At 35.3% G+C, this 25,113-nt stretch overlaps 1 protein-coding gene across 1 annotated transcript in view; it reads left to right on the forward strand.

Moving 5' to 3' along the window:
• Nucleotides 1-118: 118 nt before the first annotated feature.
• Nucleotides 119-25,113, forward strand: part of LOC135087816 (homeobox protein dve-1) — a 101,264-nt gene continuing 76,269 nt past the window's right edge. The window contains exon 1 of the mRNA XM_063982621.1: nucleotides 119-312. Within this exon, the coding sequence (XP_063838691.1) occupies nucleotides 223-312 (90 nt within the window). The 5' untranslated portion in view covers nucleotides 119-222. The remainder of the gene's footprint in view (nucleotides 313-25,113) is intronic.

A 25,113-nucleotide genomic window follows, 5' to 3' on the forward strand; every position in this document is an offset into this window, starting at 1 on the left:
TAAAATAGCGGCTTAAAAAAGAAAAGCGCTGAAACGGGAAGGTTCGCTCGGGTGGTATCGGTTTTTCTCGACGCGGGCGGTTCGCTGGGCGGGGCCGAGCGGCAGTACCGCGCCGCCGGCCGGCTCGCACGCACGTATTTGGGCTCTTTGTCGGTCGCGCCAGCGTCGTGCACATGTTGTGTGAATTTTCGGCATGCCGATGTCGTCGTGAATTGTAGCAAAATGGACTTTCAGAGTGCGATGGAAACTTTCGCTGAAGCATGGGCTGCGGCCAACACCGTCAAGTCGGAGGTCCCGAGTGATTTGTCACAGGTGAGAAGATATTTTAGTTTTTTTTCCGGATTTTTTTGAGCAAAAAAAAATCACGTGAATAAAAAAGTTAGGTTATTTTTTACGTACATCCAAATATGATTAGTTATGATTTTATTTATCTAAGTTTTGTTTTGTAGTTTAATAAAAACAATGTTTAACTAATTTTAAATAATTTTACTGAATCGAGATTCCAACTTATCACTTTGTTATTTTTATGTTACGTCTAAATCTACGTATATTATACAATGTGGACTAATGTATGAAAAGAAAATATCGTCTACCTGTTTTTCTGTTTTGATAAATAAATAAAATACTTACTTTTTAATTACTTTTAAAAATCTAAAAACTTATCCGTCACTTAAAACTCGTAGATGCAGTTTCAAACTCTGCAAATCTAAATAATAAACGCCAAATAATGTCATAAATAAATAAATAAAGTGATTTTCTTAATTTTTTTTACCAAGATTGTGGAAACACTGCAGGGTAGATTAAGTATTTGCCACCTAAGAATGCCGCGTTATCATGATAACATTGACATCAATTGAAAATTATTAAAACTTTTAACTTAAGTCTTTAATATTGTAAGTTATCGATGCATTGTCAGATTTTTTTTACGTTAATGCAACTGATTATGCAAGAATATTCTTAACGTGCAAATTAAAAAAGTGGTAAGATGTTATAACTAATTACCGTATCTTTTATTTGGTTTCTTCTACTATTTAGTTCAAACAAAGCAAAGACATATCATTGTTAATTATGATAGAAGATTTAAAATTGATATAATTATTTATACACTTAACACAAGGTTTTGTTTCAATAAAGACGTATAAGTTCTGCTTTAATGATCTACCTTAATTTTTGCCTACTTTTTCAAATAATACGTAAATACTACAATCGTCCCTGTAATCATTAAAATAACTAATTCGGCCAAAAAAACAAAGATACAATAATATCCTTTTCAAATCAAGATTAAAATAAGATTAGCCGGATTTATTTGAAAGATTCCTGAAACTTTGGTAAATTATTACACATGAAAGATGTTCCGCCGATAAAATTTGTTGCGGATAAGCATTAAAAGATTATCTGTGTTCTAATCTATTATCAGGTAATTTATCGGCATTTATTAAGCTGCATTTACGTGGCTAATGATGTGTGTAATTAGTTTACATTATAATTACGTAGTTAAGCTATTTTAAACAAACACAGAGGACCCGGCAGACCCACTGGTCGGCCACAAAAATGTACTTCCATTAGCAACTTTAGTGCTGGTTTAGATACTAATTGAACACTTACTTTTATCGATTATCGATAGATAGGGTTGTAGCGTGATTCACACGTAATAGATATTTTAAATGAGATATCTCTTGAAAGACATCATCAAAACTAAAATGACCGCAACTAAAAATGCATTTTATCATCTCGTTACTTAAAAAACCAAAAATCAGTTAAAAATACCCAATTAATCGATTACGCAAATATGTATTTTTTATTGTCATTATCTTAAACGTCTTTTGAATTAACAAAAATAATAATTGAACCAAAAAACACACAGTATTATTATCTTGTCATAGCAATTGGTGCACTTACGCATTATTGCCCATTTAATTGCAATTTAACTGCTGGACCCATTGCGAACCAGTTCTGCTGTGGTTTTAGATTTTGCGAATTAACTTAAATACCAAAAGATGCTTAATTACACCACAACAGTCTTCTATATTTGCATTAATTAATATTCATATTCAGTATATTAGATATTTACTTTGTTTATACAATGAGGACATTTAGCGAAATAATCTACGAAGATGATTTAAACAATATTACATAAGTAATTAAATAAAGTCGTAGATAAAAAAAATGGAATAAAGTTCAGTCACGTTCAGTGTCAGTAGATAAAAAAGATTATTTATTTTAAAATGTAATTTTTTAAGGTTTCATGACAAGTAGGGAAAAGCAAAGACGTCTTTCCAAGTATAGACGCTCTTTGAAATTATACAATTTAGTCTGTATTGTCAAATTAAAGAAGATTTTGACGGTGATCGTTCGTGACATTTTTGATCACTTTTACGTATTTACCCCACGGTCCATGTTTTGTGACTTGAGTCTGATCAGCCCTTTAATTTTGGATGTGGATGGCCGTATGAATTAGGGTATTTGTATGCATGATTAATAAAATTGTAGGTACAAATATTGATCTTTCTTGGTTTTTACGATTTGATTCTTAAATAACTAATTAATTTCAATGTAAAGTTCGTATTAACTTATCATCTTAATCATGCAAGAAGATGATTTTCTATGAATCGGTATAAAAATCTCAAGTAAGATAAAAAACACCTAGTATAACAATCTTAAGGATTAATATTATAAATCCCAAATCATATTAATTTTTAAAACTTCACAGAATCATGTATTTTATTTTATTGGGATGGTGGATGTTTGTGTGGTATCCACCTATTTGTCGGTTGACACGGTGTGCGGCGAGGGGCGCAGTGCAATGGTTAATGAAACGTCACGGAGGGGTCGCAGTCAGATGCATCGTTACCTTCTTGTTCTATTAATGCTTTTGTTTTATTTCGAAATAGGTGCAATGGCAAGCAATTGTAATTTTTACGTCATTAAAAATTACTAATAACAACATTAAAATCAAAATGTAAGTGTGTAACTAATTTAAATGGTAGGTATGCATTACCTACGAGTTACACAATAATTTCTTAAGTAGCTAGTACAGATCACATTATAGTAACTTATAATATTTTATGGATTGAATAACCTGCAATCTGTAATTTTTTTTTTCATGAGTTTATAAATGCCACTAGTGGTCAAAATTAAATAAAATATTTTTAATTTTGATTTTAATACAATCATAGTGCCCACCAGTTCTATAAAGTTTTTCAAGTAATAATTCCATGTTATTTCATTGAATAATAGTAACAATTACTTCAAATCAAACCAACCAACATAAAACAAGACTCAAAATGAATTCCAAACCACAAAAAATCATCTTAATTTCAGAACGTCTGGAAATCAAACATAATTTTTTATATCTTTTTTTATAAAATATTTCAGCCAGCACCAAAACCGAATATTCTAAAACAAATGCACATCGAAAACGTGTCGGCTAATCGATCATCACGGGCGGGCTACCGATAGCGGTGTTTATAAATAATCGGTTTGCGCTAATCCACTATCGCGGATTACCGATAACTCGGTTATTACCGCCACAATACCGCCGATAGCAGCTGTGATTGAAACGTTCGAAACCGTGAACTGATTTCAGTGGCATTTACGACCTGAAAGTAATGAAATCGTATGTCATAATAATGTAATATTTTGATACACGTTTAGAGCCGATTTAAGGAATGCGGGAATAATTTTAGATGGAAATTATGCAGTGGAAGTTTAGAAGTTTTACATTGTTGCCTAATCAGTCTGATGGATTTTGCCGCGAGAGATCGATTAGATCCGTTTTCTTATGAATGTTTCGATCACACTAATTGCTATCTTTAGAAGAGGTTGAATATTTGAGTGCTTTTGCATTTCGTTACAATTAGACTTAGGCTGAGTTGCACACCTTATTTTAACCGTAACAATAACAATAACTGGAGCTTTTTGTATAGATTTTGACAGATTTATGACGTTTGTCAAAGTTAAAGTAAGATGTACTTAAAAGTTCTTCTTTTTAACTCAGAAATCGATTTTTGAAATTTAACTTTTGTCAGGTTGTAAGTCGATGTTAGTTTGTAAAGCTGTTCAAATTAATATTTCTGGTGCTCTATTTTATATCTATTACGCATTGGGTTCGGTAATATTTGTTGAACAGCCTCTGCTAATCCTCTATTCTGAAAATTCACACTAACATTATGTTAGATTTTGTACAAATTAGGTAATGCTGATCCGCTTAGTTATATAAGTTTAAATGTTAAAATATCACATCATTTATGCTACTGTCAAGCTAAATAAGTAGGTTAAATGTATCTATCTAAAGAAGTACGAGGTGTTCTTAGATATTTGATGGTATCAACCTGAAATTAGAAAATTATAAATAACTTGAAAAAAATGAAACCCACGACCTTAACCGCTTGCCGGGCGACTGCTGTTACGGCCAGCGTTTGTTTCATCAATGTTGGGTATAGGTACCTACCTTTAAAATGCGACTCTTAACGCTAAAAATTAAATAATCAACCTGAAATACCTGAAAGTAAAACTAAATATTTTGCAGATTGCAATAATAAAAACAAAAGCATCTAACTGAACTCGATCGGCTGACAAAAACAGGCGCAAAACACTGCATTCTGCGGTTTTTGTTGATGGCTTTGCTAATCATTTCACTTTTTTACCAGAAGCTTAGGCATAGATCATACAACGTGTACGAGTGGCCACAACAATCAAATATGTAACAAATTGTTTTAATAGTGCCTACCTATACGTCTTATAAAAGTAGATTTTTTTTTCAGCCACTGTTAATAATTCTATGGTTATGTGCAGTTTTTTGTGTATTTAATACATACTTTTCTTTAAGCAGATACTAATTAAAATAGAAGCAGCTTATAATCAACAATTACTAACATCTACAACATGTTTCATATAACAGAGTTATTCAAGGAAGATGATGCGTGCGCGATAACTGCAGAATGTTTTCTAATTGCGTAGTTTATTTAGGTACTTACGTACACATTATCTCATATAGTTAGTTAGTTTTCACACGGTTATTGTATTCGTACCCACCGCCTCCATAATTACCATAACGCCTGCCTGTAGCACGATACTGACGATACTTAACAAACTCCAGCGCGAAACGTGTCGGCACCGTTACCGATTCCAAATGATGACTTTGATGTTTCGAAACCGAAATAAAAAAGGGTATAAGCACAATTACATCTTAGACTGGTACGTAGAAAGTGGGCGCGTGCCAAGCTCGGCCCACAAAAACGCCGGGAGTTTGTATATAAATAATCCGTGCAATTAGACACGTAGGGGAACCTGGGGAGGGTTGATCACCCACTTTGATTATGCACTCTATTTTGTTTATTTTTTGTAGTATAGGAAAACTTTTTAAGCTAAACGATTTGGAAATTATCTATCTATTGATAGTTTGAATAAGAAGCAGATTGTGTCACAATTTAACTCATTATGTATTGAAACTCCTGATTGTAAACTTTTACCATGTGTCCCCGATATTAGGGAGACTTCTTCACCCTTGTTTGGGAGCCTTGATCCTGGGGAGATCAAGTCTCCCAATTGCGTGGGAGACGTGGTAAACAGATTTTTACCGTGTCTCCCCACGACTGATTATCATTGACTAAGTAACTCTATTTGCACTCTACAAAGCATATAGAAATAGAAAAACACACAACAAATAGCTATGTACCATACCTAGCATTGCTACAAGTTTAATTCCCACCAGTTAGATAACTTGATCCGCAGGGATCAAATCACCCATGATTGGGGACATATGGTAAACAGATTTTTAGCACGAATGTCAAATTCAGAGGGTTGATTCCTGTTTAATTCATTAACTTAATCCTTAGGAAATGAATTTGTGAGGAAATCAAATTCATGGTGATTCATGTCTTTTAATGATTAAATAGGGAACTGTATTATTTTTCCAATAACAACAAATTTTTAGTGATAATTCTTTTACTGTCCAAATAGTTAACATTCGGTATTAGAAATTGAAAACAAAAAGTTTCTTCTAAATATTAAGCTTATCTTTATAATAGACATTTTGACAATCACAAAGCAACCTTCAAATAATCGAATATTATTGTCATTTATCATTATCACGGTTATAGATTCAATTATAGGGACACCATATTGCTTTGAAGTCCCCTTCAATGTTTTTCCACCTAATACTGCAGCTACAGCATTTTTCAATTTTTCCTTGTCTATCGGTTTTCTCTTTTTTGATCCCTCTTTGGTCGTATATTTTCGCGGCATTATTACCTAAAAAAATACATGTAATTATGACAGGTCAGAGGATTTACACTCAGATTTTTCGACGCCAAGGTAGACATGATCCCTCTCGGGGACACATGATCCCGGGATCATGTCACCCCCAAAGAAAAGGACAAAGTCTCCCCAAACATAGTGAGTTTATAAACCATGCCGTACTCAAAATGAATGTACATGTATTTCAAGTGAATCAAAGCTAATGTATACTCAAATAAACTACTAACAAAATAAACATAGTCACTAATAGCAATTACTTCATATTTTAATAAATAAATCCGACTAAAACTTACCGAAAATTAAATATCACACCGCGCGAATATTTCACCGTCCGCCATTTGCAAACCACTGACATTTGTCAAAGAGTGCTATGCTAGAGAGTGAAGTTAGGAATGAAGGAATCAGTGTTACCAGCTTAAAAAAACGTATCACGTTTGGTAAAACTTTTAAATAAAGTTACCAAGTGTCCCCTAGGGATCGACCCTCCCCAGGTTCCCCTACGTCGCGTCAGGTGAAATATTCTGTGGTTCAATTTGCGCCCCGCACAATGCGCGCCGAACCTAATTACGGCCCACGAACCGACCCGTTGTCCGCCTATTACCACCCGCTACGGATCCGGATAATTTTTTCAACACAGATTTCCACCCAAATATCATTTAGTAAAAAATATCATCCGGCTACTCTCCGTACGCTTTTTTTATCTGTGAAAGTTCATTACACAGCTCTATGTTTGATATTATCAGAACTCTATGAGAAGCTCGGACTATTATGTCTGCTGTCAGGAGCGTTTGATTAGATATCTTTTTTGTTCGCATAATAAAATGATCTAAGTGCATGTCCAAGTCCAAGCCGCCTGCGCGCGCGTGCCGCGCCCGGTAATAGGCTCCATCTCGCGGATAAAGCGGCGACACCGTTACCTTTCTCAAATCACGTACACTATTGTAATATCCAATCGCCCAGAAATGAGATTGCGGCTAACAAGTTATTTACATTGACGTTTTAATATGGACAACGACTGAAAAAACTATTTAAAAAGGTAATTATAATGTAGTACCCGTAATAGCCACCGTACGCGGCGGCACGCTGCTTTTGTGACGCAGCTAAGCCCCGAGATTAATTTTGGCGGCACAATGAACCAGTTTATAGTGAATAATACGCGTCTTAATAAGTATCGGTTGCGATATTTGTTTGTCAATTCTGTTTCGAAAGTTGGGCTCGCAGCGCTCCCGGCGAATCGATAGGATCTTTATTACGAGTGGCTTTTTTGGGTGAAAAAAATGATTAATATAAGGGATCGGCTCGGACGGATAAGTAGTTGAGATTGACGGAATGACGCGGGGTCTGTGACCGCGGGGCGCGGCGCGGGGCGGGCGGCGGAAAGCCGCGAGGCCGCATTGCGCGGGAGTCGGGAGCAGCCAAAAACTAACCATAAATTACTGGCTACTTGCCGGACGGCCGACGACACGCGCGGAACTTTTTTGCCGAACCAGCGATCCTGTTACAACGTAAATTTCTCACGAACATCAGCTCATGAGGCATATCTTTGAGAGATTGCTCGGAATAATGAGCTCCGAGATTTACGAACGACCGATGAACGATTTCATGTGAAAGCGTTGTCGCATTATTAAAATGAAATGAACTCATTACTTAGTTTACACTTTCCTGCTTTTTGTGAGTCTGCATTGAAATTGTCATTTACTGCGCGTTCACATAACGATAATCAAAACGCTGCAAGTTTTCCTGAGAAATTTTTGCAGTTGTTAATCATTACTCTAAATTGTTCGTACGAATTTTCCATTTCATTCACAAAAACGATCTCTTTGCCAATTTAAATGTGTGAATTAAAACCTGCTCGGTGTTGTGGTTTGTTTACCTTGATATTCTAGTTCTACGTAAATAAGTACTTCATTAGTTATAATTATAGTACTAGAATCTGCATAAATAAGTTTAAAAATAGTAATCGTGAAACAAGATTTATTGAAGCGTCTGTTTATTTGTTGATTGACCAACACAATTCTAAATGGGTGCGTGATCATTAGCGAGTACTTCCAAATTATTAGCACCTTGTTAATCGTTTTGTGATTAAAAAATATTTCGTGGTTGGAGGTGAATAAATGTGATGCAACAGTTTAAATTTTCAAATTTTACTTTAGAAACAGATAAGATGGGATTCATCGCATGATCAATAAATAGATCCATTTCTCGTCAACAAGTCACTTTTAAGCCATGTAATTGACATTCTGTATTCTGTCTGTATGATACATTTCGTGACGTGTAATTTTGTCGCTTCAGAATGCTTATTTACTCCAACAATTGGTTCAAATCATTTATCGGTTACATTAATCACATTACTTTGATAGGATAAAAACTCTTTTCACGATAAAAAGTTGTCATCTTACAATTAAAAACTTATTTCGTCTCCATTATCTTTTCAGGTGTCCGAAACATTCCCAAACTTAATTTGCGTGTGCACGAAATTTATTTCGTACACCGACTTACAAAGTAAGGATATTAAATCGACCCATTAACAACTAAGTTATGTTAATACGAAATTTTAAAAACGATGCCACGGTTTGACAAGAAATAATCGCTCGTAATCGTCTGGCGTCCGCATAATAACACAAAAATAGAATAGCAATGCCCGAATACTTTAAATTTAATATTCATCGTACTTGAACATACAAAGCGTGCCCGCCTTTCTTCGGGGAAGGCGACTGTACTCCTAGCGATTACCTGCTTTTTTGCCCCCCTCATTATGCAGATTCTGGCGAAAAAGGAATAAATTTAATAACACGCGTTCGTGCGCATGCGTTATCGAACGCACTTGCTTCTGATAATCTGCGCGCGCGCCGCCGCGCAATTACCCAGTGTTGCCAACGTATTTTGAGAACCACGTAGAACATGTTGGAAATGAATGATTTGAAGAAATCATTAGTAACTTAGTTCTTCGCTGATCTGTAAATTACTTTATGTTAACTGAAATACATCAAATGCCAACTTTTTACGTAATGTAGGTACCATGTACATATGTATTCAGTAAGATTTTATACAAGTTTCGCAGTAAATATGATGACTTTCCAATCGAACATGATACAAGTAGGACGAAAATTAAGGCATCCAATGTATTTACTCGTATTATGCATCAAATATAAAATCTGATGGGCTTGCGGTTGCTGTACAATGTACATTCGATCGTTTAACCATAAATTAAAACGAAAAATTAGTGGGTAACACCACGCATGAACGATTCTCAGTCCGCTCCCGCTACAACGTCCGCGTCCGCGCTCCGCCACGCTCTCAATCCTACCCAGAGCATTTTTAATTTCAGTTTCTCAACTAGTTTTGAAATTAAAATATATTTTGTTACTTAATCCGTTGAAAACGAAAGGCTTATTACCTGTGTTGGCACAGTAAAACTGTTTATGTGTAGTAATTGAAACGACACGGTTGTTTCTTCAACAATGGACGTTGTTTAGTTCTAATACGTTATTGCTCAACATTTAGATACAGCAAATGAGGTTAAAGGTTTCTAATCTAAGATATTATACTTTCGCTGTTACTTAAGCTCTACAGCATGCAGGTTGCAAATTCATTTTGTTGCAATGTTTAATAGATTTCCATTCTTGTACAAATTTGTTTTCGAATTACGTGACAACACGTTATAGATGCTGTAACAAGTTTGTGGTGAGCGGATGTTAAAAAGCAATAAAAGTTTCATGTTATTCAAATATAGGTTGGCTAAAAAAACAAAGAGACTGGAGTTTAAATTTGTCTTTTAAGAAGTCAAATAGTAAACAAAGAGTATAAGAAAACAGAGAAGTTCACAAAACTACGAGTTCTGTAATCATAGTCCCGTATTTTAGTATCAATTTTTCTCGCTCATGCAAGTATCTCGCTACGAGAAAGAGGGATGAAAACATATGAAAATCTGGAAATAGCGTTGAGAGCTGACGCTGATTACAAAATATTTGATATTAACTATGAAACAAAAACAATTGAACCACAAATCGTAGACGTAGAATACGAGACACATCTGCACAAACTACACAACTACTTACACAATAGGTACTTAACATGATTCATTAGCATTGCCTAACTAATCGAAGGACTCTGCAAATCTAAGGGCGCATTCACACTCCCTGATCCTTAGGGCGCGTCTAAAAGGGCTACTCTGAAACGCTGTTTACGTAGTTTCGGGTCTATCTATCACTGTTGCCCATGCTGGTATTTCGCTTTGCGTGAGTGAGATGCCAACATTCGAAGTTTTGGATAACGTTTTTCGGAGTAACCCTACAGATGCCGGGTTCCGTCCATTATTAATTGCACTCCTCATGGGAGGATTATCCTTATTAAGACACCGCAGACCTGAGACATGCATTTCCTTGCCGTCTTAATACGGAGGGTTGAGGATCTCGAATGTCGGTGTCGACTGAACTTTGTGGTTCTTAACCAGATTACGTTACGTTGTTACTGTTATTTTAATATGTAGGTAGTTAACATTTGCGTGTGCTCATTGTTAGAATAAAGAAAATAATGTTTTGTCAAATCATAAGAGCAAATTACCTATGTAGGTAACGAAGAAAATCATAAACCTGATTAGTTGAAGTAAAATATTTTTAGATGACAATGCACATTTAATTTGTTTTCATTTGACTATAGGCACAAAGTGTTATCATTATATTTTTAAAAGAAAACAAAAGGTTTTCTTACGAACAATAAATGTTCCTATTGCGTCACATCCATGAATTTTCATGCGAGCTTTTCAAGCTTCGGTTTATTAAAACTACATTGATCTAGATTCTAAAATTGTAATGTCAATTAAATATAAGGCAATTAAAGGTGTCCATATATTGTAGGTCGTTAAATTGTGGTCGTTAATTATTTATCGATTTAGCGTTTTTCCAACCACTAAAACAGTGAAGGCTGCTACGGGCAGACGTTGCGTCGGCACTGTCCGGTCATTGTGTTCGTAGCGCGAATTTTAGGGTTCCTTAAATTGATAAAATAAATGTTTCAAATATACTACTTCATTTAATTCACTATTGATTCTCGAGAAAAGTTTTCGTTTTGTGACGTGACGTGCTTTTGCTTTTAATTTACACATGAATTTAAAGTTTCAGTTCAAAACTCTTTGAAGACAACTTAATATCATGGTGAGTACTTAAGGTCTTAATTATCTTAATTATGATATTATTAGTTTTATTTTTAAAAGAATGGGTAGTTATATCACAGACGTTTGTTAAATCAGTTAAATCAGCACTGTGTCATTGATCACTGATAAACCTTGTGCGTCATCGCACTTGATCCTTTATTAAATGCATTCCGGGCTTTAGGTCTTCGGTTTATTATGTCGGAGGACACGAGCTACAATGGCTACTGAGTTTCTTACTTGCTTCTTCTCAGTACTGCTGCAGATCATTGTCATAATTGTTTTTCTATTTCTTAGTTTTTAAATTTGCAACTGTCCACATTGCATGCCGTGGCAGCCTATAAATTAAGACAACACTTAGTTCTAAGCTCTTTTAGTTATAGTAATTCCATGTATGCGTGTTTGTCTTGTTAGTTGTCCTAATAAATAAAATAAAATAAATGTAATATTGAAATAAAAATATTTTTATTAGCAACACGGAATATCAAAATTAATAAAATTACTTACATAAAAAAATAAAATTAAACAAGAAAGTCAGTATTTAAAGAAAAAAGTGTGCCAAAAAGGTCCCCAACTTATATTGAGATTGAGACGCATACAAAATGTCCAAAAAGGATTTTAAGTTTAATTTAAGGATTGGATTATAACACTCTTACTGCAGACTTCATCATCAAAAACTTTAAAATGTATAACAAACTTGCGCTCAGATCCTATCGACATAATTTGCCAAACGTGCGCGCCGGTAATTAATTTTGAAATCAATCACGATTTCTCCCGCCTGGACTCGTTACAAACTGTCAAAATTCGTGCAGTTGGTAGTTTGGTACCGGCCACAATGGCGGATCAAGTCGAAAACAGCCAAAAACTGGCCCCCGCGCCTTAGCCTTGAATGGCTTAGCCCCTGGACACGGGCAAATAGCTGACGTGGCCGCGGGCGGGCGCGCCCTGCATACACAATGCGCCCGCGCATGGACAAACTGCCGTGGAGATGACGGAAATTTCTTTCATCTCAGGTTCTTGTCAAATTTTGCCGTATCTATAACAAAAACCGGTGCTTTTTCTATGAAGCTTTGACGTTTCTCAGATTTTAGACGTTTGTTAAAGTTAAAGTTAAAGTAAGATGGTGCAACCTAGCTTAAGATCAAGGTTTCTGAATTGAGAGATTGAGCGTTCTTATCTTCTACTCAATGATAAATATGAAAATTCAGAAACCGAAGGTAGATAACCACGAAGATATGTTTGACGTTAGTTACGATCAGGTTATTTGGTCTCCACGCAGGAGCACGATCCTCTCTAAATTTACTAGAGGCAAATTTGGCGATTTGCAAATGATTTACAAAGTACAAGATTAGTACTTGCCGATATCGATTGAGAAATACATTACGAGTAAGAAACAAAAAACTTATTCTCTGATTACCTATTGTATGTTCCGTAAGAGATGCATACGTAATATCTGCATAAAACCATTGAAAAAACTATTAACTTTCCATGAAAAACTGAAATTAATTATTTGATTTTCTAATTTCCTAATGCCTTTTACGTTACTATAATTGGATTGCTATCTTCCTGCGTCACCAATCAAACCCAAGCCGTTTTTCCAATGCCGTAATGATTTTAATTATTTTTCTCTGCTTGATCAGCATTAAAAATGACACTTCTATAGCAAAGACACGTAGGTGTGTACAGGTGTTCGTGCGTCTTCCCATCGTTAGCGTAGTCAATTGATTACCTATTGTACTGCAGAACATTAATACTTATATTTATAAACTTATCTAGTGATTTATTGTTAATTCTGCCGTTTTTGTGTTCCTTGCATAATCTGCTTTTTCACAAAGATTAAAATCATTGTTTTTATGGAAACATTCATGTGAATTGCTGTTATTAGTCTGCGAGATTTCTAATAACCATTGAGAATAATATTATTCAAGTCTTTGTTGTATTTGAAGAGTCTCTCCGCATCTCAAATTAGTAAGAAACAATACACAACTACAACTACACACTTAATTCATTTGTATTTTATAAATAATTTAATTACGAATTAATGTCTTTACAAGCGACTTTCATTTGTTTCAAAAGATTTTAAATTGGCTTACTAGCCTTCTAAAGAGTTTAGTTCAAATTGGGGTAGAGCTTTATGTAACACTACCCCGTTACACACTGAAAACTTGATCCAATCTATGTTTCCATATTGTATTTTGACCAAAGAAAGGCCTGAAATTGACTTGAGTGTCATTATTTTGTCGTTTTATTGTTTTAGAGCTACAAAGTCTATCTGTGTTTTCTTTATCACATTAAAGACTGCTAGTATCAAGTAATATTTAAGTTTGACCGCTCCACCGCCGCCGCTGTCCAGTCCGGTAATGGAGTATTTCGTATTTGCTTCATTTTTTATTTTTTGCTGGTTCGATTACGCGAACGCGATCGGCTCATCATTCTCCGCGAAATTCGGGAGCGTCTCACCAGATATTAATTATTGATTGACGATAAAGTAGGTATTCGTAATGTCCGCTGTGATTATACGCTGGGTAACATGTCGGAATGCCGGATTTATAGTGGTTCCAGTGATTTCTCTGACGTGACTCCTGATCTTCAACCGGGTTATTGCCCTTTTTATTTTCTTGCGAATTTCGTGTTTGCTCCCCATTTCATTAGTTTTAATTGATAACTTATTAGGGTGTCCCGTAATGTAACGTCAAGCCGGAACTGGGTGTTGAGGCAAGTTGTGCTGGTTATCAGAAAAATATAAAAAAAAATCTATGTGGCATATTTTAAAAATAATAGGCATTTAAAAAAAATCAAAAAATTCTACTCCAGGTGACGGTCCTTTTGCTCGTGTTGCCACAAATCTTCACTTTTTCCAAATTTTTTTTTTGTTATGTAACCCTGAATAATGGTTCTCTAAATTGTTATCAAAATTACAAAACCAGCTGCTCCAGCTAAGATGAAAAAAATACATTATTCCCAAAAAAAAATTCAAAATAAAAATTTTGCCTAGTTTAAACTGACTGTACTGAAAAAAAAAGTACTACGCGAGTGTGGCAAGTGACGTCATAATTTGGCGCATTTAGTAAGGATTCCAAAACGGTATAACACTTCGTAAATTTTTGCTGTAATTGTCGACAATTTTTGGTTTTTTGGAAATAGTCCCGTTTTTAACTTTATCTACCTTGGTTAAAAATTATTATTCTAATGTGCCCAAAATTCATGTTTCTGTGACTGACTACCGTACAGTCAGTCACAGAAACTTTTGTCACCATGACAGTAATTAGTAGTTGACATACTGTGAAAAAAGTCACCCGTGCGCGCGCGCCTTTACTACCTGCTCTGCCTGCACTTGTACTTGGTAACAGGGATAATAAGGATATGAAGTTTCGGTTATGGATACGGTTACGGATATTAGAATAATATTATACCGGTTTCGGTTACGGTCACGGATATGAAATCATTTCAGATTATCCGAAAGTCTCGGATAATTTCGGTTACGGAATTATTAGAATTTCAAAAATGTAGGTATAATACAAATATAGCAAGATGCTGCGTGAGCGTGACCCACATAGCTACTTTATGTACCAACTAAGACGACAGCTATGTATGACAAAGGTAAAACAGGCTGGCATATTAGATGGTGCCAGCGAATGCCAGACAAGTTGGTAACAAATATTAAGATTTAAGGTACAATTCCAAGACGGGCCGCAGACCGCAAACTGCAAAACTATGAAATCGGCAGCGCGGCATTGCAGCTGCGGCGTGTATACTGCAGATTTCATAGAGTTTTGCAGTTTGGCCTTTATCCGAAACTATCCGTAACTTTTGAATCAGTTTCGGTTACGGTTATGGACATTTTTTTATTTCGGATATCCGATAGTTTCGGTTACGGTTACGGATATCCATAACATCCCTGCTTGGTAAGATGGCCCTCTCCGTCCCGCTCATACCTTTTAAAATGGCTTCTCCACCTCACTTAAGCCAGAAACTTGAATTTTGGGCACATTAGAATAATATTTTTAACCAAGGTAGATAAAGTTAAAAACGGGATTATTTCCAATAAACAAAAATTGTCGACAATTACAGCAAGATTTTACAAAGTGTTATACCATTTTGGAATCCTTACTAAATGCGCCAAATTATGACGTCACTTGCCACACTCGCGTAGTACAATTTTTTTTCAGTACAGTCAGTTTAAACTAGGCAAAATTTTTATTTTGATATTTTTTTTTGGGAATAATGTATTTTTTTCATCGAAGTTGGAGCAGCTGGTTTTGTAATTTTGATAACAATTTAGAGAAACATTATTCAGGGTTACATAACAAAAAAAAATTTTGGTAAAAGTGAAGATTTGTGGCAACACGAGTAAAAGGACCGTCACCTGGAGTAGAATTTTTTGATTTTTTTTAAATGCCTATTATTTTTAAAATATGCCACATAGATTTTTTTTTATATTTTTCTGATAACCAGCACAACTTGCCTCAACACCCAGTTCCGGCTTGACGTTACATTACGGGACACCCTGTATATTGTTTTATTTCTTGGGGAAACATAAAGACTTCATGTAACTCCGGTTTATTGATCTCCAATTAAAATATGATTTTGTCAGAATGCTATTGTAATAAGTAAAATATCATTTACTCAACTTTATACTCTTAGTTCACAACTACATGTGTGTTGCACTGTGGTTTAGTCACAACGCGGTTTCGAGTCATACGGGGAAAAAATATTTGTTTGCTAATGTACATGGGTAAGGCCTTGTGATCCTGAAGAATTTAATACTATCGTTATTTATAAGGTACAGAAGGATTTTCTACAGTAGAGATAATAAAGGCATATCACGCTAAAATCTGTCATCTAACAGAGTTGTATCAAATGCCTTTTTCCATCAAATATTCGTACATGTGTAGTCAGATGTATCTTTATGTCGTAGATTTTGACAAACCATCATTCACGCAATCAACGCCACGGGCAAGATACTAGATAGATTTATACCTAACGTAGGCAATGTTTTGTTTATCTAAAGAGCTGTCTACACTGCTCACTGCACGCAGATTGTTTCTGACGGATGGGCTGATATCAATCGGGCCGTGTAAACTATGCTGTAGGTAGGGCTGACACTTTATGGAGATAGGATACGACAAAACTATTTTGTATTAAGGCCAGTGCAATGATAATTATTAGAGCTTTTGCGCAACTCTTTTGATCTCTTTGATTGAGATTGACAGATATTGTAGAAATATTGTAAGATAAGCTATCGAAAATACTAAAATCTATTCACATCTGAGATAATATTGGTTTTGATATCTAAATTATTTGTATTATTTTGATTGATTTTAATCAGAAACACCTATTTACTGGTAGGTAGCATCATACCGGCATTTCTTGATCTTGTGTAAAGCAGGTTCGGAGTTTTCGGCCACTATAAAAACAATTTTACTCTTTATTTCACGTCATTTAACGCGAAAACGCACTTACATCACTCTCCCGGGGTTGCGAGTGTTTATGGGCGGCAGTAATCACTTACCATCGGGTGATTCGTTTGCCTCTTGTCCCATAATACCTAGTACTCATACTACAAGCTTTGCTTAGTTTGGGACTAGAAGCATAGTGTAAAAATGTCCAAGGATATTTATTTATTTATCTATAAAAAAGTAATTATAGATGAAGCTTTTTATTTATTCGCAATTTCAAACTTGTGACATACGAAAGTAAACCTTGTGCGCTTGCCAGCCCTAGCTGTAGGTGGCTACTACGTTACACTCTTTCATTTGCATACGCAACTACATATTTTTTTCTAAATAAGGGCTAGATGTAGTAGGGCGAGCAGTTGATGAACCCGTTGCGTTTTTACGAATGTCCATAAAAACATGTTAATTAACCACCATTCCCTTAGTGGTACCTTGGTTTTCCTGGATACGGATTCGCGAACCAAGACGACTTGATATTATTGGCTATAAAACAAAACTGTCAATTAATACTGGTTGATGACTTTGTAGTAACACATTACTTATTGCTCTTACCAATTCTGCTATGCAAAAAGTGTAAACACACCACTTTGTTTGCCTCAGCCTTTTGTGGCAAAAATGACAGACGATAGTATTTTTACACCACAACTATGAATATTCTTCATAAATTGCTCCCAAACTGCACTAAAAGGGTGTATCTAAAACTGAATCAGCAACTAAAATCTTTTGAAAAAGCGTCCGACAAAACGTGTCGCTATTGAAAATTCTTGATAACGATCAACACGGCAAGCAATAATGGCACAATAGAGGTTTAATTAGTAAAAAGCGAGCTCTCAGCCGTCAGCTGTCGGCGCGCGCGCAGACTTCAGCGCCCCCTATTAATCCACGCTTAGCGAATTTCAACGATCACCGACGCTTTGGTTTTGAAAGAAAGAAAGAAAGAAAGAAAAAATATTTATTTGTTTTGTGCTATTTTATGGCTTAAACAATTTTATTAGGGGCTTAATTTGCATAAACGAGAGTTCTGGATTAAAAATCTGATTTTCAACATTGAATTAACTAGACAGGTGATTAAATTTTTGTATAAAAATGACCGATTTTTATCAGACTAACGAAAAAATAATCCGTTTTCGAGCATTGACCCACAAAACCACCCCAATTTTTAGTTTCTCACCAACAGAGAATAAGCTTCAGAGCCGCAGCGTTCGCGGTCGGCAGCGGCGCGCGTATTGTGCCTAAAACAAAGGCACTAGCACCACTCGAGTTTAATTTTCGAGTGCGAGTTAGTGTTTGAATTGGTTTTAATCGTGGGATAAACAATGGGGCGAGTGCAGTGGTGTGCGACGACACGCCCAGACCATGTGCGAGCCGGCGGTTAGTTTAATTGTGTTTCACTTATTATACTTTATGTCGAGGATCTTGAGTGCGTATTCGGATTGACAATTCGTACGGAAAATCTCGAACGATTTTCGAATTAGTACCGCTACCGCGCGGCGTATAGGCATACCTATAGCCCGAGTGAGCTATTAAGCACTTTGACGGGACTCTATGAAATTGAGAACTTTTGCGCATTATTTTCCCTGAAAGTTGCAAAGTTACACTGAAAATTATTTAGTAAGACAAATGCGGTTCTACTTCCACTATTGTCATAGATATAAGGTCAATAGATCTCGTTTCAATAAAACTTTGGTATGCATATTAAGTACTTTACTTATTAGTTCGTAATGTCGTTATGACGACTCTATCAAGCGCAACCGCAGCAGTATCGGTTAGTTATTTGCATCTATAGCGTGACGGCAAATTCTAATACGTTGTGAATACGAAATTAATTAGCTATGATTATGCTGCGAATCATCTGTCTATTACCATAGTGGTAGATTATCGTTTTAGCGCGAAAAAACGGTGCATATGCATATGTAAATGTTGTGAGAACGAGTCGGGTAGGGGTGGGGGTGAGCGATGCGCGACGCGTGAGCAGTCATCGAGCGACGACTCTGCGTCCGCGCAAAGCAGAGGGAAATTACGAAAACGCACACACATGAAGCGTAGGCCGAGGGCAGACGATGGATTTATTTATTAAGCCTTTATGGTAGTGGATGAATTGTTGTCACGATATTTCGAACTTTTTTGAGATAAAATAAGGTTGAAAAAGAATGAAAAATAATTTCCTTTATACCAGTCAAAGGGTTAAGGGTAAGATTGAAATGTCTTTGGTCCGATTTTCTTAAATAAAAGATGAGCACACTCAAGCTAAAAATCTCAATTCAGAAATCACTTATTTAAACTGTAACATTATTTTTTTTAAACGAAACTGACTATTTAAACGAAAACTAACAGAGACAACGACGCATCAAGCTAAATACAAATACATTATACATTTGTAATATGTTGCTATAAAAAGATATAAGATAGTCTGGTGTGCCGTCTATTGTAACAATTTTATCTCTATTACGTTAATAATCGACAAAAAATAACCCTTTAGAGGTCATTTGTTTTCGATTACGTCATGTACCTGACCCCACCACTGAACTTATAGCCCCGTATTATCAAACGATGGATAAAACTCGTTTCATCCTATTTCAGGCCTGTAAGACTGCGAAATATTAAAATTCGGGTTTAGTTGTATTTTTCAGTCTGAATCGAGTCTTAAGCTTTGGAATGCGAGCTTTAGTTTAACTAAAAAAGATTTATGAATAAATTGTTGTTATATACATTGTATGTGCATATTGACAGTTAACTTCCGACCTAACGTCAACAAAGATACTCACACATACAAAACATAATGATACGATGCTAATCCATTGTTAACACATGCCTATGCTAATATTAATGCATTATAGATAACTTGCACAACAGTTATTTCAGTTTTTGCGTTTATCAGCAGTTTACGCGATCGTCACGTATCGAATATGAATAATAAGTTGGCATTGCTTATCTAATTTTCGGGCAATGAATTTAATGTGTCTGATAACATCTAGTAAATTAATGGGAGCGAAACAAAGAAGCAAGTGCTCGCTGCCAGTTGTCACGCACTCGCACGCATTTTTTTCGTTAATTGTTTGCCGAAGGAAGTGCGGATTGGGAGTTCACGCGATGTCAGACAACAAATTTTACTGTTAATTTGCTGTGGACTTAAAATGTTACATTTATTTACGGTGCAGGTGCGCTCTAAATGCATTTCGGGGTACGTTTTGGACGCTTCCGTGACAATAATAAGTTTTCATAAACGTGAGACTTGCTTAACTGTAGAGTATTTAAAATTATTGCTCCTACAATTACTTACCATTAATTACAGTTGATTTATACAACGTTTTACGATGTGATATTCCCCATCGCCTTCTTTAGACACGTTGTTTATATGCATTTTATTAAAATCACGCGTTTTTCTAATTCACATGTGTTTTATAACAGATATTAATATATCACGCAGTAATTGAAACATGAAATCTAGATTGTGCATTGTTACAGGCGGCCTTTAATTAATTTCCGTCATTTTTTGACCGGTTTCAATTATCACTTTTTTATTATTATAAAATTAATCGGTTGGTTAGCTGGAATAATCATGAAAAAGGTTATTCGAAGACAAAGAAATGATCTATTGCATATATTATAATTACTAACCGTTATTTCATATTATGTAATAAATAATTTGCCATAGTAGAAAGGTAAATTATAAAGCTTAATACCCTAGCATTTTATGTTGTTTTAATAGGTGTGATTTTTAAACAGAAATGTAGAGTCACATTTGCTTTTCACTGTTCCTTAATAAAAACACTTTGTAAACAGAATAAAAGGTCGGCCATAAAAACTTCTGTTTAGTTGCTTCAAAGCGCGTGTGATTCGTGCGAAAACGCACGCGTTACGATTTCTGAACACATTCACAGATAAGCTCTCAAATCGAAAAATATTATCTAGTGGACGAAAAAAGTTAATTACGACGTTGCGTTAGAAATCGCGGCGCACGCATCGGAATTAAGCAATTAGTTGCCGCCCCGCAGTATCGCCCGACGATCTTCATAAAATTCTCTTAAGATATTAAAAATCAGACAAAGCCCTTCGCTATGAAAATTGCATTAAAGAATTCGCACGTTTGTGAACTCATAAATAACTGGACACAATCGAGGGGGAAATTCTTTTAGATTACAACTTTACAGTAAAATAGATTCTGTAGGAATAGAGTTGTTCAATAACCGATACGATCAATACCTTTTCCCGGTACAATAGTTGCACGTACTCTAGAGTTCACTCAATCCAAGTTCAAACGGGAGTCGTAACAATGAAACTGTACGATTATATTAATTTGCGGGTAGTTGGGAAACCCGTCACAGTCGTGCGACTTGTTTATCGAAGTATCGGCTGCTAGCCGATGGCTATCAGCCGCAGTAACCGTTACACCGCGTAACTTTTCGCGAGAAAAAAGGCACAATTATAATAATGATCGTCCTAGTATGGGATAGAGGCACTTGTTTATGCAAATTCTCTACTAATTAAGAAGGAAATTATTTCAATGTTGTTTTGCATGTTGACTCGCAGCAAAAAGAGCGTTTCCACACGGGAGAGCGTTCATTGTCACTGGGGTACGTAATGCTTAAGGTGGATCGTCTATAGACAGATGAGAATCTTTTTGCTTTAGTTCCTAGAAAGCACTGACTTTCTCTCATTCTTATCCCATAAACGGATAAGTGCGATGTTTACATCCAACCGATCTGTTTTGTTGTTGTTTTTTACGTGTTGTTTTTATGGTAGACCGACCCGTTACTCCAGTCGCGTTATACGTTTGTTCTAACGTTTTGCTTTTTATATTCGTATTGTGTTGTGATACTCGTATTATTCATACGTAAGCAGTTTACGTGAATATTTCTATCGAAAGCTCTCCCTACTATAACAGCCTGTTTACTCAGCCATAACAAAGCTCTACCAATAAATAGTTACGAGTTGGAAATGATAGAATTTCAGAATACCTACCTACCAAAATTCTTTTGAACATTCTTTATAAATCTCATGAATCACATCCATCGTCTAAATATTGGCTCTGTCTTACGCTAAGAACACTCAAATCGATCCGTTGCACTCCATCGCAATTCTTGGGCCCTTGTTTGTCAAACGGGGTTTTTAAAGCGGCTTAGCGATCGCTGCGACCCAAGTAAAGGGTTCTTAGAGAATGGTTATCGCCAGCTTAATCTTCTAGCAAATTAGGATTAATAACTTTTTCCTTTTAATTCGGAACTCCTTTGTGAGAGAGCGTAATTCGCTTGACATGTCAGCGGGGGAATTATATAGAGCTGAGGAAATATTAAGTGGTTTTTGAACGTTACAGATTTTTTTAAGCTTTTTTATATTTTTGAGATATGCAGATTAAGCCAAAATACTGTTTTATCATACTTTTTATTACACACACTGATAACAACAAAACGCAGTATTTTTTTTTAAAACAGACAATACTTAGCTTTCAAATTAATATATTTTAAGGAAATGGTAAAGCTATAATAATGTATAGTCATTAAAGGAATAGTCAGTACTTACAGTATTTATCCTTGAGATAGATTATAAGAATCCACTTAGTGCAAATATCGTTAGATTAGATAACAATACGTGTTTAAATATAATATAGATATGAGTAGCTACTGATTTAATGGGTGATTACTTTATGGTTGTTAAAGCTTACGATCACTTCACTAAGTAAAGAGTTTGACAAAACGTAGAGCAAATATTCCTCAAATAATTATCTTCAGTCAAAATAAGATTAAGATTTGCCCCAATTTTGTTTGGATGCACTTTATTGCAATAAATGACGGAAAGGATACAATCAGAGAGATAGTAAAATGATAAGGTGACACTGATAAGAAGGCTGGCAAGTGATACTTATTAATTATGTTTCAGGCAATGATTATTAGTAAATAATCTCTATGGATTTAAAAACATACCTAACTTCTACCTGCTTTTATGCATACCACACAAAACTGAAAATTAAAATGGAATACATTTACCAAAACTACACATAAGCCTATTTGTAAAAATAAATGAGTTTTATGAGTTTTAAATAAAGACCACCAAAGAATAGAAAATCACAGCACTAGCTTTATCTAATAGAGAAACATTCCTAATTCAGATTCAAAGCCGACCAAAACAATAGAATGTCACAGCTCTATATACTTCCGGTCGCATCGCGTTAAGGGGTGAGGGGTGTACGATGTCGGTTACGCGCTCTCAGGTGTGACGCGGCGGAAGCAGCTATCATTAGCCTACCCACATGGAGTGCGTGCACGCACCCTCGCCGATGTGCGCGAAACGGCCTTGTGTGCGTGGCCAGGGCCGCACTTGGGCGTGAGCTTTTGGTCAGTGGCTAGTAGGATGACCATCAGCTTTAGATATCGGTGTCAATGTTGCAAAAAAATGTGTTACAAAATAGTGCGTATTAAAAAACAAAAGATGATGCAGTGTTCTGCTTAAATCAGCTTGTGTGTAAATTATTTTCATGGGGCTACATTTCTTTTACTCCTTCGCAATTAAAAATGTATCTATTAATAGAAAAGAAGAGATACTATGATAGATTCATTATTGCACATAAAAATCATAGCGAGACGGATCTCGCTAGTTATAGATAACATACTACGTATACTAGACCGGATAAGATTAGGACTCTTTAAAAAATTGCGTTTTTAATTTTCCGCCAATTTAACATGAACTAATAACTCGTCGTTCGACTCATAGAGCTGCGTATTAATGTTTTTCGCAAAGTAGCAACGTGTTAAATGAGTAATGAAAGCACTGAATGAAAAACGTGTCTAAGTAGCTATTCAGAATTCATTAAATTCATGAGCTAAATAAAAGTAATAAGTATCTAGTACATGTTCTTAACTTTTTGTGATCTTTTGAAAAACTATGGAAGCATATCATTACTTTAATCGATAGAAAAATGTGCTCCAGTTTCAATATCTAGCACGCGAAGAGCGTAATATCAGAAGCTTGTTATAAATAAGTTATGACAGAAAATGGCGTATAATTTGCATGTGTGAGATTATAAATATTTATACGAAAGTTGAATAGGATATTGAATCATAAGTAATAATATTGAACATGTTAATATGCTTAATATTATCATTGTTAATTATCACCTATACCAATGCCATAATTCTACTTGAATGATAGTTGTTTTCTTCTTTTTCACATATTCATGGGTGATTTGATAATTAGCCGTTGTTATTAAATTAATGTTGGTAGTAGCTTTAATTGAAAGTTCAAACGAATTATCGTAATTAATTTTCAGTGTTATAAGTTAAGTTTTAATATTAATGTACCATACGTTAGTATGTACTATTCTTTTATTGCGTGGGTTAGTTGTGAAAACTTTTTAAGCAACTAACTCTGCATTCAGGCGACTCTAGCTCCGTATTGAGATTAAGACTCTTTTTACAAATTAGACTTCAAGTACCATATTTTTATTTAAATATTAAATATTTTTTAAAACAATAGCCATCGCTAATTCGCTCGTAGTCCGGCCCTGCGCGCGATATCCGTGGCCCGGCGACACACGCCGCTAGACAGCGGGTGGACAATAAAACGTGAATGCCACTAAATATTAAAATTTCACTCCAATACTTAATCGTTTATGGGAACTGAAACGCAACGGGTTTTTGCACAATAAAAATATTTTAAACCCCACATTCGCTATCTTGATCGTCGCTGAATAGGTAATGGCAGTGATAATCTATAAACAAATCGTCTGTCCGTCCGTTTTTAATTTGTCGGTATTTATTACCGCGATGGAGTAAAATGTGAAACGAACTCAGGGACACTTAGCATTATGATAATTTTAAGCATTTTTGTAGTCCGCTTGTTATGTGTTCGAAATAATTCGTTTGCTGCATAACATTAATAACCAAATGTTCCTTGTGTTTAATACGCATATGCTTGATTACTTACATGAAAAAAGAAACAAAATTGGACACTTGCCATACATGCATATTCACCAAAACAGATAATGTAAGTATCCTTGTGGCATTGTCGAAGAAAACAATAAAGACACTAATTTCTTTACTTACATAAAACGGGAGAGGAGTAAATTAAAAGATGTATGACTTTTTTTATAAAATATCATTGAATCACTCACTATTCCGGTCTTAAAATAACCAAATAATTTTAACAAAATTTTATTGTTTTCAGTTAATAAGAAATTGTATTATAAAGTAAATTATCATGTTGGATAGGAAATGGCCTACTGTACTTAATTTTTACAATTAGTGTAATATCAAT

This window comes from Ostrinia nubilalis, chromosome 1, assembly GCF_963855985.1.
Source record: "Ostrinia nubilalis chromosome 1, ilOstNubi1.1, whole genome shotgun sequence".
In the NCBI taxonomy this organism is placed as follows: domain Eukaryota; kingdom Metazoa; phylum Arthropoda; class Insecta; order Lepidoptera; family Crambidae; genus Ostrinia; species Ostrinia nubilalis.